This window comes from Arvicola amphibius, chromosome 2 (assembly GCF_903992535.2).
Source record: "Arvicola amphibius chromosome 2, mArvAmp1.2, whole genome shotgun sequence".
Lineage (NCBI taxonomy): Eukaryota > Metazoa > Chordata > Mammalia > Rodentia > Cricetidae > Arvicola > Arvicola amphibius.
Window position 1 is genome coordinate 13,767,507 of NC_052048.2, and position 17,745 is coordinate 13,785,251.

General features: G+C 45.2%; 1 protein-coding gene across 1 annotated transcript; it reads left to right on the plus strand.

Moving 5' to 3' along the window:
* The first annotated feature begins 717 nt into the window (after positions 1-717).
* On the plus strand, positions 718-17,448 carry Erp27 (endoplasmic reticulum protein 27). Its single transcript, XM_038319140.1, has 7 exons — positions 718-811; positions 1,009-1,109; positions 2,869-3,006; positions 11,262-11,378; positions 14,374-14,499; positions 16,769-16,966; positions 17,404-17,448. The coding sequence occupies exons 1-7, from the start codon at positions 718-720 to the stop codon at positions 17,446-17,448; spliced, it is 819 nt and encodes a 272-aa protein (XP_038175068.1).
* Positions 17,449-17,745: the final 297 nt, after the last annotated feature.

Here is a 17,745-nt window from a genome sequence, read left to right on the forward strand (position 1 = left end):
CCTGGGCTGAATGAGCCGGAGAAAGCAAGCTCAGCACCACCTCCGCTTCTGACTGTGGATGCAGCGTGACCGGCTGCCTCGCGCTCCTACCAGCGCGCCTTCCTCACCGTTACCAACTGTAACCTCAAATTGGGATAAACCAAAGCAACCCCAACTCCTCTGAAGTTGCTTTTGCCAGCTACACTATTTTGTCTTGTCCTATAAAAGCCATATGTGTCCGTCACACATTTTGATGTCTAGGAGACCATGTTCACCCAGGGTTCTGCTTGTACTTGCAGGCAGACACCCTTCATCAAGCCCCATGTTGCCCCGAGTGTTCATCATCTCTCTTACACTGGCCTGGGAATTTTCCCATGTCCCACCCTGTCTGTTTCATACTTAAATCATCAATGCTTGTGCACACCTCTCCCATCCACGGTGTGAGCTGGGAGACATTGAATCAGCTTACAGCCATATTTGTAGCTTCCTATTTAAATTATTAAGAGGCACAGAGTACTTATATATTTTTATTAAACAAATAAACTAAGCTGTCTTTCTCCTGGTTGGATACGTTCCAAAGCCCTGCCACTCTGAGCCATTTATCACAGAAGGTGAAGGTTCCCCTGGAGCCAGCTGTAAAATTCCCACAGTGCTAATAACCCACGGCCATTTCACTACACCGGGTTATCCTGGATCGGCACCCCCAAACTCAACATCTAGGGTTGGAGCAGGAGAACAATGAGAATCTCCAGGTCCAGATGCCTAATCCTTTCATTTATCCTCATGTGTGGGCTGGTCCCAGAAGTCACAGCAGATGCTGAAGAAGCCTCAGGTAAAAATAAAAATACAAACCAAAAAAGCGCGGGGGTGGAGAGGGGTTGACAGTTTGGTTGCCATAAGGAAGCGTGTCATGAGAAGAGAGGGGATTATGAAAATCCTCTGGGTATTTTAATTCGAGCCTAGAAACTTTTCCAGAAGTTTCTGAGTAAAGGTGTGTGTTGCCTGGCATCTCCACCCGTCCTACCGCAGATGGTCTCAGCACGACCCGGGAACCCATATGGCTCACAGACATCCCAGCTACCGAGGAACTCATCAACGCTGCTGAAGTCGCTGTCATAGGCTTCTTCCAGGTTTGTGGAAGCAAACATCCTACCTGCTACACCCTATGGTCTGGCATGTTCTGCCTTAGGGTAGCCGCGAGAGTGATCTGCTCAGTTTTAGGGACACTGATCCGGAAGCAAGAACTCTCCGACCCTGCTTGCGGCCTCTCATCTGAGACCCCCTCGTTTCAAAGCAGGCCGCCCTATGCATTAGGTCTTCGTCGGACCTGCCTGACTGGGTCTCCTTATCTATGGGCACTTTGAAATGAAGTGGGTGTCTTCAGGAAGTCAGCTTCCGTCATCCCTCGCCGCTGTCCTAAACAGCCTCAACTATACCTGTGGTGCCCCGTGAACGCAAATGCACTTTTAAATTTATGTTCTGTGATGTATTTGAGATAAGGTCTCATAACTCAGGCTGGCCTGGAACTCTCTATGTGGACCCTGCTTCCCTCCTGCCTCGGCCTTCTGAGTAGTGACATATTGGGATGTTCTATATAACAGGACTAGCTGGAAAGATAGGCTAAATCTATCTTCTGTGACCTGCAAACACTTTCCACAGGCTGTGCTAAACCAAATAGACAGATCCTCATTGATCTTTCTTGCCCTCTTTGAATACAAAGGAAAGTGAAGTAGTCACTCACGTTGGGCATTGCAGACAGCCATAAACAAGAGACTCTCACTCTAGCCTTTCCCTCTCTCTCCGCTGATAGCACCTGACAATCCTCAGAGCTAACCCAGCCCTATTCTCTTACCTCAGACCTTGTATACGTTCATTCCTTGATTCCAGTTCACAGTCACCCTGCCCTTTCCGTGTGCAAAACTGGAAATAAACACAAAAAAGAAGAGGGAACTGGAAGGGTGCGGTAACATAAATAGCCACCAGATGGCGTCATTGGGTTCTTCAGAAATTCTAAAGTTTGGAAACCAGAGAGTTAGTCAACAAAGATCCACAGCTTCTAAATGAACAACTCTTTTCCTTTCAAAAGAGCAACTTGTCAACTCTGTCTCGTTGATCCCACATGCAAGACTAGCAATCTTCCCTTCTCCTTGCACACACCCCTTAGCTCAGAGAGGTGCAGGGAAAATGTGGCTTACTCTCATGTACTGCCTAGAGTGGCTGCGGAGGAGCATCCTAACACTGCACAGAAGACAGTGTCAGTGTCTGGGGAGGACAGCTGCCATCACTGATGAGTGGCTTCCCAGCTCCTTAAGTGCAGGCCTGGGATGCCATAGATGCATGGACCAGTGAGGACCTTCATTCACAAACTGAAGGACCCTTGGGAGAAGAGGACCTCAGTCCCCTGCATGTTCCCAGTGACCGTGCTAAGCACCTCTTTCCTAATTTTGCATTGCCCTGTTCCTCCACAAACTGTTCCCAAACACTTGCCTCCCTGGGTATATGAGTGGCTGTGTGGCCCAACTTCACAGACTTCACAGACCTCCGGACAACAAGGCCTCCATCAGCTACAAGTAGAATTCAGGCTGCATGATAAGGCCACACAAAAACCCAGGATTAGACACAGTTTTCATAACGACCTATAAACTCACACAGCCTGGGAAACTAAAAAATACTACTGTAAGTATAACCCACATGTGTAAGAGTAACTTTGGTTTTACTAGACCAAATCAAGCCTGCAATTTCTGACATGTGCATATTTTTCTTTTGTACCTCTTCTCTCAAAAAAGACCTATGGATCTCTCTCTCTCTCTCTCTCTCTCTCTCTCTCTCTCTCTCTCTCTCTCTCTCTCTCTCTCTCTCTCTCTCTCATTGTATTTTGTTTTGCTATAGGATTTAGAAGCGCCGATAGTGCCCATATTCAGCAGCATGGCACAACAGTTCCAAGACGTATCGTTTGGAATGAGCAACAGCTCTGAGGTTCTGAGCTACTACAACGTCACCAGAAACAGCATCTACCTCTTCCGAATGGTAAGCTGGGCGAGCAACTTCAGCCTCTCCTGGTTCTCCCTTGTGAGACGGGATAGAATTCTGTGTCTTTAACACTGTTGCTAGTGTCAAATTCAGGGTCGTAGCTGACAAGGATAGTGACTCAGATCACTCTAGAAGACAGGTGCTGGGCTGAGGTGCACAGAGGACGGGAATGCAGAGCCAGGTGTGGGACTAACAGACCTGCAAGGTCCCTTACCAGGCAGAGAGGGAGGGTGAGCCACTGAGCGTTTGTTAACTTCAGTTCTTACATCTTTAAAATAAAAGGTCTGACCATATTATCTCTAAGGTCATACTAAGCACTGAAGTTACACACATGCACACACGTGCACAAATACACCACACACACACACACACACACACAGAGAGAGAGAAACAGGAGTTTATGCTCTATAAATACATATGTGTGTGTTTGTGAGAGAGTGTGAGTGCGTGTGGCAAGTTCTCACGTAGCTCAGGACGGCCACCAACACGTAGATGATGATTACCTTGAACTTCTGACCCTCCACTTTCCAGATGCTGAGATTACAGGTGTGTGCTATCATTCCCTATTTATGCTACACAGGGGAAACAAACCCAGAGCTTCATGTGTACTGGGCAAGCACACTACCAACTGAGCCACAGACCAAGCCAACAATCTTATAATCTCCCATGTTGAGAAGTTGACCTATAGTTAGCAAATGTTTTATTAGACAACTCGTGTGTTAGGTACTGATAATAGCAGCATATGGAATATACACTCTGTTCTCGGGACTTGAAATGTAGGAAAAATTATAACCGATAGACTAATAGAAAAGTCACTCTAAAGCTAGGTCAAGTGGAGCTCACCCTTTATTCCAGCACTTGGGGGGCTGAGGCAGGCAGGTGTCTGTGAGTTAGAGGCTAGCCAGGTCTACATAGTGAGTTCCAGGGCAGCCAGAGCTACATAATGAAACTCTGTCTCAAAAAAGAAAAAAAATTAGAAGAAAACACTGTAAGTAGTGTTAGGAGAATGAAAATAGTATGGAAATTCAGGAAAATAATAGAAAAGAGACAATCGACGGGGAAGTATATGTTAAAGCCGGGCACTCAAGCGGAGAAACGTGGCCAGAGGAAGAAAACTGAAGGTAGTTAGGAATTCAAGATGCCAGCTTGACTGGATCCCAAGGTACGTGTTACAGAAAAAGGAAAATAAGACAGGGGAGTTTTATTAGACCATATTTGTGCTAAAAACCACAGTGCCAGAGTTCTGAGTTTGTACTTAATTTGATTGGCAACAGAAAGCTCCCCAAAGCCTTTGGATCGGGAGAGTAACGTGGACAGAAATGAGATTTAGCAGGATGGTTTTGGAAACAAAGACTAAGATGGGTTATTAGGCAGAGATGTGAGAAGCAGGAGCTCTTGATAGCTCAGCAAAATAGACTACGTGAGACTTAAGAGTCTGTGGGGGACGGAGAGGTGCCAGAGGTTACGAGCAGTGGATGCTCTTGCAGAGGACCGGGGTTTGATTGCCAGCATCAACATGGCAGCTCTCAGCTTCAGTTCCAGGGGCTCTGACGCCTTCTTCTCCCCTCCTCAGACCCCAGGCACACATGTGCTGTGCATACAAGTAGAGAAAATAACCATACACGTATGTTTTAAAGAGATAGAAAGGGTCTGCTGTGGAGGAGCCGTGATAGAGAATAAAGAAAAAGTCATCTGCTAAGCTTGGCAATGCAGCCCTGTGATCCCGGCACTCAGGAGTCTGAGGCAGGAGGACCAGGAGTTCAAAGCCAGCCCCAAAGGAGGCATTAAGCCGACCTGACAGTAGCGTGAACTCTGCTTACAATGTATTCTTTATGAAGCCCTGTTGGTGGCTCTCCTAGGATCCTTCCTTAGCTTCTGTTTTATGTTGACTGCTAGTGACATCTCTCCTCCAAGCAAAGCCTTGGGACTTGGGTGCACAAAATTTCTGTGCCGTGCCAGAAAGCAAACAGGCTGGTTTTCTGCCACTTCACTAGCGGTGCTGGAAAAGGCGGGAGACTTTTCAAGCCAGCTGTTGCATAAACACTTTTTCTTGGTTTACATTTTCAAATTTTGGTACATATCTTAATAGGATTATTGTTCAGGAGTTCAGAATAACTTTAATAAAGAAAAAATGAGATCTTTTTATTTTACACTGGGAAACATGAGCCTATGCCAAACTTTCTGGGACCTTCTTCCAACTCAGATCCACATTTTATTTTTTGCAGCTTTTCCAAACTTGGCTTATTTTCATGCGTGTGTGACTGTGTGTCTGTCTGTCCATCTGCCTATCTGTGTCTCTGTATGTAGAACTGTGTCTATGTTAGGCACTATTATAATCTCACAAACTATGAAGAAAAGAATATTATTCCTGCCAGGCAGTGATGGGCACATGCATTCAATCCCAGCATTCAGGAGTCAGAGGCAGATGGCTCTCTGGGACTTAGAGGCCAGCCTGGTCTACAGAGCAAGTTCTGGGGCAGCCAGAACTGTAACACAGAGAACCCATGTCTCAAAAAACCCAATAAAGAAAGAAGAGAAAAGAAGAAAAAAACGAATGTTATTCCTGAATTTTCAGTAAAAAAAAGGAAAGTTCTAGCAGATTGAAGCAGCTCTCCGAAGGCTCACACCTATAAAATGCTGCCCAATTCCATGCTCAGCCTCCCTTTAATGGTTCTCTAAGACACGCAAGGAAATTCTTTTCAAAACCAATTTAATGATTCTTTTACATTTACACACGCGTCTCTGTGTGTCTGTGTACCTGTATGTATTTGTATGCTTTTGGGGTGCAGCAGACGCCAGAAGAGGGTGTCAGATCTGCTGGAGCTGGAGGTAGAGCCAGTTATGAACCACCTGAACTGGGTGCTGAAATCTGAATTTGGGTTCTCTGCAGGAATCCCATGTGTTCTCAATGACTGAGCCATTTCTCCAGCCCCCAAACAAAACCTCCATCTTTATAATATTGTAGTTATTGAATGTTTCTTAAATTATAAGTGTTTCTTAAGTCTACAGTTCAAAAACTTTACCCCACACCACTTTCCTAAGTCCCTGGTATTAATTAATCAAACGCCAGGATTACAGCTCCGAATCTAGATGCTATAGAGTTTGGAAGTGAAATCAGAATTTAGGGTTACTTTATTTCCAACAATAAGAATATATTTAAAGATAAGATGAAATAATGATTAAGTACAAATACACTGACTCATTATTAAAAACTGTGTGGATCGCCGGGGTTTCTATTGCTGTGATGAGGCATTATTGCCAAAAAATGACTTGTGGAGGAAAGGGTTTGTTTGTTCTTACAATTCCGAGAGAGACGTCAGGGTAGGCTGAAGGAAGGCAGGAGCCCAGAGGCAGGAGCTGAAGCAGAGGCCATGGAGGAGTGCTGCTTGTTGGCTTGCTTCCCTTGGCCTGCTCAGCCTGTTTTCTTATGTCCCTCAGCCCGCCAGCCTGAGGGACGTACCTCCTACAGTGGGTTAGGCCCTCTGTCTTCAACCATTAATCAAGAAAATGTCCATCAGTCTTGCCTCTCGTCCAGTCTGAAGGAGCCATCTTTCCAACTGGCTCCAGCCTGAGTCAAGATGACAGAAACAGCACAATTACTTGACACAAAGTGCGTCACTCTTCAACTGTTGCCTTGGCTTCTTGCCCACCCTCAAAATCTCATATTAATATCACAACAGAAAGCAGAAATCACCTTAAAAGTCCCAGTCTTTAAAATTTCAAAAACTTCCAAAGTTTAGTCTCTTTAACATATCCAAAGTCTCCTAAAGAGTTCAAAATCCCTCTAAAATAACCAAAGTCCCACTAATACTCCAAAGTCTATGGGCTCCAATAATAATAATTAATAATAATAATAATAAATAATAATAATAATAATAATTTTAAAAGTTAAATATTTTCTTACCCCAAGAGGTAAGAATCAGGACACATCTACAATCGAATCACAGCAAAACCAGACTTCGGCAGTATCAGTAGCTTGCTGCCCAGGGTCAGGGACTCCCAGTCTTCTGGCCTCCAGAGGTCTTGGGAAGCTCCAGTTGGCCCAGGCTCTGTCAATCACAGCGCACATGGCTTGTCTGTGAGGCTCCACCTGGCTCCACACCACACCTGCCACTGTTCTTGGTGGTCGTCACACAGTCCTGGCATCTCATATATGCTGGGGTCTCCACTGCAGCTGGGACTGAATCTTCACAAATGGCCTCTGTAGTGGTTTGAATAAAAACAGCCTGCCACAGGTCCATAGGGAGTGGCACTATTAGGAAGTGTGTCCTTCTTGGAGGAAGTCTGTCACTGGAGGTGGGCTTTGAAGTCTCAGATGCTCAACCCGCACCCAGGGTGGCTTTCTCTTCCTGCTGCCTGCTTATCTGGATGTGAAAATCTCAGGTCCTTCTCCAGCACCGTGTCTGCCTGCACACCGCTATGCTTCCTGTCACGATGATAATGAACTAAACCTCTGAAACTGTAAGCCAGCCCCAATTAAGTGTTTCCCTTCACAAGAGTTGTTACGGTCCTGGGATCTCTTCCCAGCAATAGAAACCCTACCTATTCAGCCTCTACTGGTCTCTCTTCAAGGACTTTAGCCTTGTCCCACCTTGCCAAGTCCCCGTGTTCTCCGTGAACCCTTCACACTGCCAAAACCAGTAACATGTGGAAGACTTTTACACGATACTGAGTTCAGCAGCCAACATGAGATTCCGTCTTGGCCCCTCCCAACCATAGCTTCTGTGTGGTGTGAAGCACAGACTTGAAGGGCGTCTGGAAGATTTCACCTCAGTGATGCTGGGCTCTTCTTGGTCACAGCTGATTCTCCAACCGCAGCTGACCAGGTGTGCATATTCTCGATTTAAAATATCATGTTAACAGCTGCTGACTTGTAGGAAGGTTTCCAGGAAGCATTTCAGCAAAATTCAGAGAACAATAAGGAGTCACATATGACAGTGTGGCTCTCAAGGACTCAGGTTGTCTGATAGTGTGGCAGCAAAGAGACCCTCTGTCTCTGTATAGACCTATACGGAGTTAATTCTCACAGGGATCCGGTCTCTGGAGTTGATAAGCCATGAGTGTGCCCTATTATTTGAATGTTTGTACTACTTTGGATTTTCTTATTCACTTCTATTTTAATGTAAGGTGGATATTCTTGTCATTTTACATTGTTTCTTACTGAAATTTTATATATAAATTATAAAATGTTTCCCTAAAAAAAAAAAGAAATAAAGTTAGCCCAGATCTGACCCAATGGAATACAAGAAAAACACAGTAAGTCTTTCTTGACCCTTCTACAGTCGTTTTTGAACGTTTGGTGTGAGATGTGCCCTACCAGACACGGGAAGTCAGAAGAAATGACTGTAAAAACAAACTAGTAAATGAGAGAAGTAGCACGTGTCAAATCATCAAAACAGTTTTGTAATGTATGTGGGTAGTGGGGCGTGGTGGTGCACACCTATAATCCCGCCCCTTAGGAGACTGACAAGGAGGAACCGTCCTTGGCTACACAGGAAAGTTAAAGCCGTTCTGGGCTTCAGGAGACACTGTCTCAAAAGAAAACAAAAGTATATATGTGTGTGTGTAAAAATACATGGCAACTGAACAACGCATATATTTTATATATATGCACATATAAAATTAGAGACATGAAGGAATTGCTTAAAAATCATTTCTCAGTGCTACTCAAGTTACTTTGTGACTGGGCTGTCATAAAATACTATGCCTGTAGTATAAACTAAGATGAACAGGGCGTGGTGGCACAAGCCTGTAATTCCAACACTACGGAGGCGAAGCAGGGAGGATCAGGAGTTCAGATTCATCTTTGGCCACATAGAAAACCAGTAACGAGTCTCACTTCCTGCCTGAAATAAGTAAATAAAAATAAAACTAGGAACAGCATAAAGAAACTAAGGCGAGTTTTAATGCAGTTTCCGAAACGATTGTTAGAGCGCTCACAGGAATGCGAGTACCCTCAGAGCAAAGGCTAGACCGTGCTGGGGTCGCAGCAGAGGCACAGTGTTCAAAACAAAACAAAACAAAAAATTAGTCACCGGAGCTCAGAGCCCTTCCAGACGCTCTTTTCTGCTTTTGGCATCTCTGTTTCTGGGGAGGGTATCTTCCAAACACTAGCAAAATAGAGGTTTAAAAACGTTCCCCAAGTCTTTCTCTAGGATAGAGCTTCCTCTCCAGTGCATTATGCAAATGATCCCCTTGGCTGACAGCAGACTTCCCGTTCAAGTGTTGCCTCCAGGATCCCTACACTGGAGCAAAGGCTTCTGAGTTTATTAGTTCAGGAAATAATGAAATAGTCGGGATGTTTCTGTGGACGATCTGGGGAGCCTGCAAGGGACGTGGCGGTTTAGGGCAGCGCTCTCTCTCCCCAGGATAGAAACTGTATCCCTGCTGCGCACCCTCTGTCCTTCCTCAGCATTCCTGAGCCCAGAAATCCACCTGGAGTTCTTGGCGCCTCCAGTTCTCCAGTTCTGGGAAACCTGAGGAACTGCCTGGAACCAGGGCTGGAGGGCAGCCCTGGCCCACGTGCGGCTGGGCCAGCTGCACACAGGAGCCAGGCCTCTGTGTCCTAGAAAAATAATCCTCCAAGCATTTGGACGGACTCGGTATTAAGAGGGCTTTGATTATGACGATGAGGATTTGAGTGGTTGCAATAGCAAAGTCCTAAGTGTGAGATATCCTGCCAGCTGGCCAGCCCCACCTCAGGCAGCAGAGAAGATTGAAGAGAACAGCGTTCTTCCTTTCTCTCTCTCTCTCTCTCTCTCTCTCTCTCTCTCTCTCTCTCTCTCTCTCTCTCTCTCTCTCTCTCTCTGTCTCTCTCTCCCTCTCTCTGTGTGTGTGTGTGTGTGTGTGTGTGTGTTCCTCCTCCCCTCTTGTGTCTGTCTGTCTGTCTGTCTGTCTGTCTGTCTGTCTGTCTGTCTCTGTGAATATGTCCCTGTGTCTGTGTTTTTGTTTGTGTCTGTGTGTGGATACGTGCTCATGAGTACAGACACTGGTCACCCAACCTGGCGAACTGAGAACTGAATTCAGACCCTCTGAAAGAGCATCAAGTTCACTTAACCACTCTCTAACCCCCTGGTTTAGTTTTGTTTAGTTGAGACAAGGTCTTATTCTATTGCCTAGCAGGGCCTGGAACTTCCTTCCCATGTAACCCGGACTGCCTTGGGCTCCTGGCAACCCTCTGCCTTATCCTCCTAAGTGCTGGGATTAAAGATGGACCACCACAACCACCTGGTACTTATTCTTTAGTGGTTTGATAAGAATATTGGGAACATAAAGCCGAACAAAGTCCATGGAAACTCTACGTCCCTACTTCTCCTCAGTGTTCCTACTGAGCGTTTGGACTTTAACAGAATTGCGTGAACCAGGCATCTTCACCCACCTCTCACCCACTTCAGATTCTGTGCAGCAGAGGCACCTCGAGTTTCTGATTCTCTGGCCTTTCCTGCCAGAATGCTGGGGTTACAGGAATCAATATGTCTATTTCATATAGTGCTGGAGATGAGACCTAGAGCTTCCTGTAAGCTGGGCAAGCCTTCTGCCTGCTGATCTACACATCTCCAGTCCCATTTCTGTGTGCTTGTTGCTGGGAATTGAACCTAGGAACTCACACACACTAAGCAAGCAAGCACTCTACCACTGGGTTATATTGACGCCAGTACTTCACATTTTAAAACATCCAGTGGTTTGGATGGGTTTTGCCTGGCCCCAAGATTCTAGTTTAGAAGTACATTTTCTATACTTTGGCACTTATTATTTCATGTTTAATTGGCTTAAGATAATCTAAGATTTTTTTTCAGTATTTTTTATCTTTGTGTGTATGTTGCAAGGTTCAACAGGGAATTCTAACTGTCAACTAATATTAGGTTCTGGTAACAAAAGCTACGTGTTACATAATGGCAGTCTTTAAAGGGATAAATAATGCTTGAGCAACTTCCCAACCAGAGGAGGAAAAAAAGGAATAATGGGAAGTAACTAAATGAAAAATAAGCCAGAGGTTAAGAGAATGGAATTCAGAACAGCTGCACTGATGGAAAATGCATAAGTCAATATATCAGTGATTATATTACATAAAAAATAGCCCTTCAAAGACAAGTAGAGCAAAGTGTCACCAAGGGTAGGAAATGTCCGCCCTGTCTTTGGAGCTGTGCTCGGTGCCTGTTATAGCCATATAGTCAAATTCCGTTTACCAATAATCTCTAAAGATGCTGCAGGGGCCACCCAGTCCTTTATTGTGCCTTGTCTCCTTTCCCCAGGTTGATAATGAGAAACTGCATTTGGATTCTGAAGACATTGACAGCTTAGACGCCGCCAAGTTGAAGCAATTCATTCACGTGCATGGCCTCCACTGGGTGACAGAGTACAGTCCTCTGGTAAACACTGATTCCCTATGACCAGTCCTTTCTGTTCCTGTGTCACGGAGGGTCCTGGCCCCCACAGGAGATGTGTTCTCTCCACTGTTAGTGTCCGTCACTGAACACCTAGTGTGCTGTTTACGTTGACACCCTTACTAACCCTTTAAGATCGATAGATGCATCCCTCCCTACTCGACAAAGAGAGAAACAGATGCAGCAAAACTAGATGACCTACAATACAACTCATAAGAAAAAAGCCCAGAGTGCAAAGTGAAGGTATCTGGATCAAAATCTTAGTAATCTGGAGTCTTGTGTGAGTGGGCTCTGTAAAGGTCACTGGCGCTGAGACAGTCACTAAATCACCTTTCTCAAGCTATGACCAAGAAGGCTGCTTTTATTCATTGCTTTTCTTGTTGCTGCTACAAAGGCAGCTTAGGGAGGGAAAGCCTTATCTTGGCTCACAGTTTGAGGGGACACGGTTCATCGTGGTGAGAAGGTGTGCAGGCAGGAACGTGAAATAGCTGGTCACAGTGCATCCATAGCCAAGAAAGAGAGAGATGGATACTGGTCCTCAGATCACTTTCTCCCTAGGTTGTTTTGTGTTTGTTTGTTTTTGTTTTGTTTTGTTTTTTGTATCATTGTTGTTTTGTTTTGTTTTGTTTTATTCTAGTCAGAACTGAAGCCCATTGGTTTGTTCTACCCACCTTCATGGTGGCTCTTCTCTCTACAAGCCCCTCTGGAAACACCCTCACAGACATGACCAGAGTGTGTCTCCTAGGTAACTCTAAATCCAATCGAGAAGCCACTCATGAGTGGCCATCATAGCTTTCTTTACCTAGAGATTCACTGCTGTCTGCTGTGCCCACAGAACTGCATGTGGACTCAGAAAAAGATGGCCCAATGTTCCCTGTGCACATGACCATGATGTCATAGTGTCCTAGATGCAGGGCAAGGACACAAATCCCTGAGTTCTTAGGCCTGGCTCAGCACTCACAGATAACTTTGTGTCTTTCTCAAATTTCACATTATTAGGGACAACCAATCCCACCAAGAGAAAGTCAGGAAAGAATCTCTTTAGAGAAGCGCGCTTAATTTTTATTAGGACTTTCACATCTCAGAAGTAATCCCTTCTTGTTTGGAGCTGCCCCCTCAACTGCTGCTAGTTTTTGTTCAGGCTGGTATGAATATTTGTCCTAGAAAGACTGCGCAGAAAGTCACAGCCATGCTCTGCTCCTGCACGTACACCTAATGCACACACTCTGTGTGGCTTTGCTGTGCAAACCAGGCTGTGCCTGTTGAGATGAAACCAGCTACTTCCATGCTCCCATCCCTTCAGTAAAGAGAGTTCTGCCTTCTGACTCCTTAGTTCTCATCTCTAGACTCTTCCTAGGAATTTCTCTGCTTTACAAGAGTGGATGCCACTCTGAATTGAAGTATCGTAAATCTGTTACTCTAACTACAAAGACTATTATAATAGGAATCTATTATTGACCATCCCGTGTCCCGAATGTAAGCTGAACCTGTTGATAAGGTCCAAGACAAAGTCTGTAGGAATCCTTCTATTGCCTTGCCGGTGGTTCCTCTGTGGCCAGCTGCACTAGAAAAGCTCACCCAGTTCCTAGGGGTCAGCCAGTGGGCAAGGAGTGGCTGGATGTCTCTGGAGAGATTGCAGGCCTTTGCTGGGGTGATGTCATCTGCAGGCTTCACCAGGGCTGAAGCAGCTGGTTGGAAGAAGGTTCACAAGTGTGGCCAGCAACCTATTCCTGCTGTTGCCATACAAATCCATCCTTAGAGCTGCTGTTGCTATGTAAATCCATCCTCAGGGCTGCTGTTGCCATGTAAATCCATCCTCAGGGCTGCTCCTGTCATATAAATCCATCCTTAGCGTTCCCTGACAGCTCCATTCTGGGCTCATACCATAGTGAAGGATGTAATAAAGAGTTATGCATTTTATGGTTTAACCTTGTACTTTCTGTCAAGCCCTCAGCTGTCTTTTCTGTTACTCAGTTTCATTACATTTAGTGAGGGGTAGGGGATCGACACTGTTGTCTGAAAACCGGACGGTTGTATTTAGTTTTAAGTTGTATTTAGTTTTAAGTTTTATTTTTATTGTTTTTAACTATGTGCATGCTGTTTATCCATATTTGTCTGATGCTGTTTGTCTGTGTGTGCCAGTCTGTATGCATGCTGGTCTCTTGTAGAAGCCAGAAAAGGATGTCAAATCCCGTGAAGCTGGAATTAAATCCAGTTGTAAACTACCCAGCATGGGTGCTTGAAGGAGAACCAGGTCCTGTGCAAGGATAGTACATGATCTCAACCCCTAAACTGTCTCTCCAGCTCCCAGATAATTGTACTTTTAAAAAAAGATATTTATTTTATGTATATGCATATGTGCCTGAGTAAATATATGTGCACCACATGTGTGCATGAGCCGGAGGATGCCAGCAGATGGTATCAGATCCCCTGGAGCTGGAGTTACAGGCAGTTGTCAGCAGCCACCATACGGATGCTGGAAACCAAGCCAATGTACTCTACAGCAAGGATTGATGTGCTCTTAACCCCTGAGGCATCTCTCCAATATCCTGGTGATTTTACTTGTTAAAAATATTTTTATTATATGATAATTCTATACATGTATAAATGCATTTTTACCACATTAAAGGTGGTCAAACTTTTAAGAGCCATCTTAGAGGTTATTTGCATTTATGTTATTCTGTTCACTGCATTGGCATATCTATGTATCTCTGTCCCTCTGTCTCTGCCTCTCTGTCCCTCTGTCTTTCTGTATGTCTCTATACATCTTTGTGTCTCTGTCTGTCTGTGTCTCTCTCTGCCTCTTTGTATCTCTGTCTGTCTGTCTCTCTGTATCTATCTCTATATTTCTCTCTGTATCTCTGTGTCTCTGTCCCTCTGTGTCTCTGTCTCCCCCTCCCTCCCTCTCCCTCCCTCCCACCCTCCCTCCTTCTTTGTCCCTCTTTGTATCCTTCTTCTGCAACACATTTTAATTTCCCAGATTGCAGCTGGCTTATTTAACGCCATGGTTCGGACCCATCTGCTCCTGATAATGAACAAGGCTTCCGCAGAGTATGAAGACAGCATGCAGAGATACCGGAAGGCAGCTAAGCAATTCCAGGGACAGGTGAGTTGGGAAAGGTCACCACCACAGGAAGATGGGGCTGGGGAGAAGAAAAACTGTGTGGTTTTAAGGATATAAAGCAAGGAGTGGGAGGCAAGAAGTGAAGATTTTGGAAATTAAAGAGATTTTATATTGTCATTGTGGGAGACAGTAAGTATAAATACGCAGAAAACACATTGCCTAGTAGGCATCTGTTTCCTCATGATAACCTCTGAAGGCCGGGACAGAGGGCCGAGACCACTTCTCACATGAGTACCTACACAGCACCCGGAGCCTACCTCAAGTGACCACGATCCTTTCACTCCTTCCCCCCTCCTGGGTGCAGTTCTCCGAAACCACCACCCTCATCTACCCCTGCATCGCAGACCCCAATTAGAGGCCTTTCTAACGAGAGCCACTACATAAGCTGTCTTGGGGAGCACTGGACCCTGGTATGGGGAGCACTCAGTGCTCCCGAATATGGACACTCTTGTGCTCAGAAGAGCACGAGGATTTCCACCGTGGCTAGACGTGGCTTAGTAACCACCCCTCCACTCAGCTCCCCTGCTCATCTGGGGTTTCCTTCTCTGCATTTCAGTTACTCAGTCAACCGTGGGCTCAGAGTAGTAAATGGAGAATTCCAGAAGCAAGCAACCCATGCGCTAATAGGGCTTTCACTGCCACATGTTATTACAATAATTTGGTTTTGTTATTAGCAATTATATTCAAAGTGTGCACATATAGCAAGGAAGAACACTATCCATGACTCTGGGGAGCCGCTGGAGTGGGGGTTCTTAGAATATGTCTAGAAAATAACATTTACCAAAGGCATACTATGTGCCACAATTACTGCAGGCACCATCCCGTTTCATCTCTGCCCCCACCAGCACCTTTTACAAATAAGAAAACTGAGTCTCAGAGAAACTAAGTTGCAAAACATACAGCTAGGAAGACAGAAGCCAATGTAACCCCATCCTCTGTCTTCAAACACAGAGCTAGACTTGCTTAGGGAGTCATCAATCTTCAAAGACAGAAGTCTTTTTAAAAGATTGTTTTTATTTTTAATTGGGGGGGGGGAGTAAAGATGCCCAGAAAGACTGTAAGAGAGGGTTGGATCGCCTGAAGCTAGAGTTACCAGGGGTTGTCAACTACCTCGTGTATTCTTAACCTCTGAGGCATGTCTTCAACAACAAATTCCAACTTTTATTTTTTTTTGTTTTGTTTTTTTGGTTTGGTTTTAGTTTTTGATTTTAGTTTGGTTTGGTTGGTTTCTCTAGATAGGGTTTTTCTGTACAGCCCTGGTTGTCCTGAAACTGGCTTTGTAGACCAGGCTAGCCTCAAACTCACAGAGAACCATCTGTCTCTACCTCTCAAGTGCTGGGATTAAAGGCACGAACCACCATATCCAGCCAAAAATGTGTAGCCCAGGCTGGCCTTGAACTCACAATCCTCCTGCCTCCTCCTCATCCTTCAGCAAATCCTACCAGCTACCACAACTGGCCAAAATTTTTGTAGTTAAATTCAACTAAAGGATAAATTTAACTAGAGTTAAATTTGAATAAAATACCAAATCCACAAAAATAAATTTCAAAATCATTTAATTTTAATCAAAATGTGTTTATACGAGAGGGGTGCGGTGGATCTTATATAGCCAAGGCTAGCCTCAAACTTGCTGACTTGCTATAATTAAATGTGTCTTAGAACTCCTGATCCTCCTACCTCTGCCTCTCTGTTGACTGATGTTTCTGTCCTGCCTGATCTTGCAACTGTTCAGTCCCAAAGCAATACACAGAGGTCTGCATTAATTATAAACGGGTTGGCCTATTAGCTCAGGCTTCTTATTAACTCTTATAATTCTTGTCTGTGTTAGCCACGGGGCATGGTACCTCTTTTGGCGAGACAGTCAAATCTTGATTCCTCTGTGTCTGGATGATGACTGCAGCTGACTCTTTCCTCTTCCCAGAATTCTCCTGTTCTGGTTGCCCTGCCTCTACTTCCTGCCTGGTCACCCTGCCTCTACTTCCTGCCTGGTCACCCCGCCTCTACTTCCTGCCTGGCTACTGGCCAATCAGCATTTTATTAAAATACAAGTGACAGGGTACAGACCATTGTCCCACAGCACCTCTCAAGTGCTAGAATTTCAAGTGTGCTCCATCATGCCTGGCTTTAACTTAGACTAAAATCATGTTCTGCAAACCGTAAGTTCAGTCTGTGTAGTGACAGCCATTACTAGTGTCTCCTTGTCCCCAGGCTGTCAGCTGGACCTTTTTCTTGAATGTCTCCCCAACTACAGGTCCTCTTCGTTCTGGTAGACAGCGGCAAAAGGGAAAATGGAAAGGTGATATCCTACTTCCAATTAAAGGAGTCTCAGCTGCCTGCTCTGGCCATTTATGAAACCGAGAATGACAAGTGGGACACACTGCCCATCACAGAAGTTACAGAGGAGAAAGTCTGGGACTTCTGTGACGGCTTCCTAAAGGGAACACTGCTGGTGAGTGTGGCCGTGAGATAAAGCACTTGGCGCCCTCCTTGGTGTGAATTTCATTTCCGAGCAGGGCGACTTTGGGCAGATAGTTAATGGGACAGTATTAGCTAGAGACCATCACTTGAAAAGGGTTTGTGTAAGCAAACTCATTTTGGGATTTCTCCATTTTCTATTCAAGGACCAATAGGAAATAACTTAAATCCACACTCCATCCACGAGTGGTACTCTGGTGTCTAAGGCAGGTAGCCTGCCACAGTGTGAAGCTAGCTTGGGGTACGTAATAAGTCTAAGTCCAGCCAGAGCTGCAAAGTGAGACCTCTTCAAAAAAAAAAAAAATCCGTGTCAACAACAGAAGAGCTCAGCAGTTCAAAGTGAAGCTGGATTTAAGGTTTTCAGGAGTAATTAAGACTGCACTCTAACTCCAGCATCACTGTGTTTTTCAGAGAAATCACACAGCTGAAGAAGATGCCAGGAAGGAGGAGCTCTGAGTGCTCCCTGGTCCCTCTGCTCACTGCAATCACGTGTCTATCCTGTGTTGAATAAAAAGGGGCAGTCCGAATCTAACCTCTCCAACAGTTAAGGCCGGTGTTCTAATAAGGGGCGGGAGGTTCGCCATGCTTCCTTTGTGTCTGAACGTCTCCCTTTCTTCTTCTTCTTTTTTTTTGTTTTTTTTGGTTTTTCGAGACAGGGTTTCTCTGTAGCTTTGGAGCCTGTCCTGGAACTAGCTCTTGTAGACCAGGCTGGTCTCGAACTCACAGAGATCCGCCTGCCTCTGCCTCCCGAGT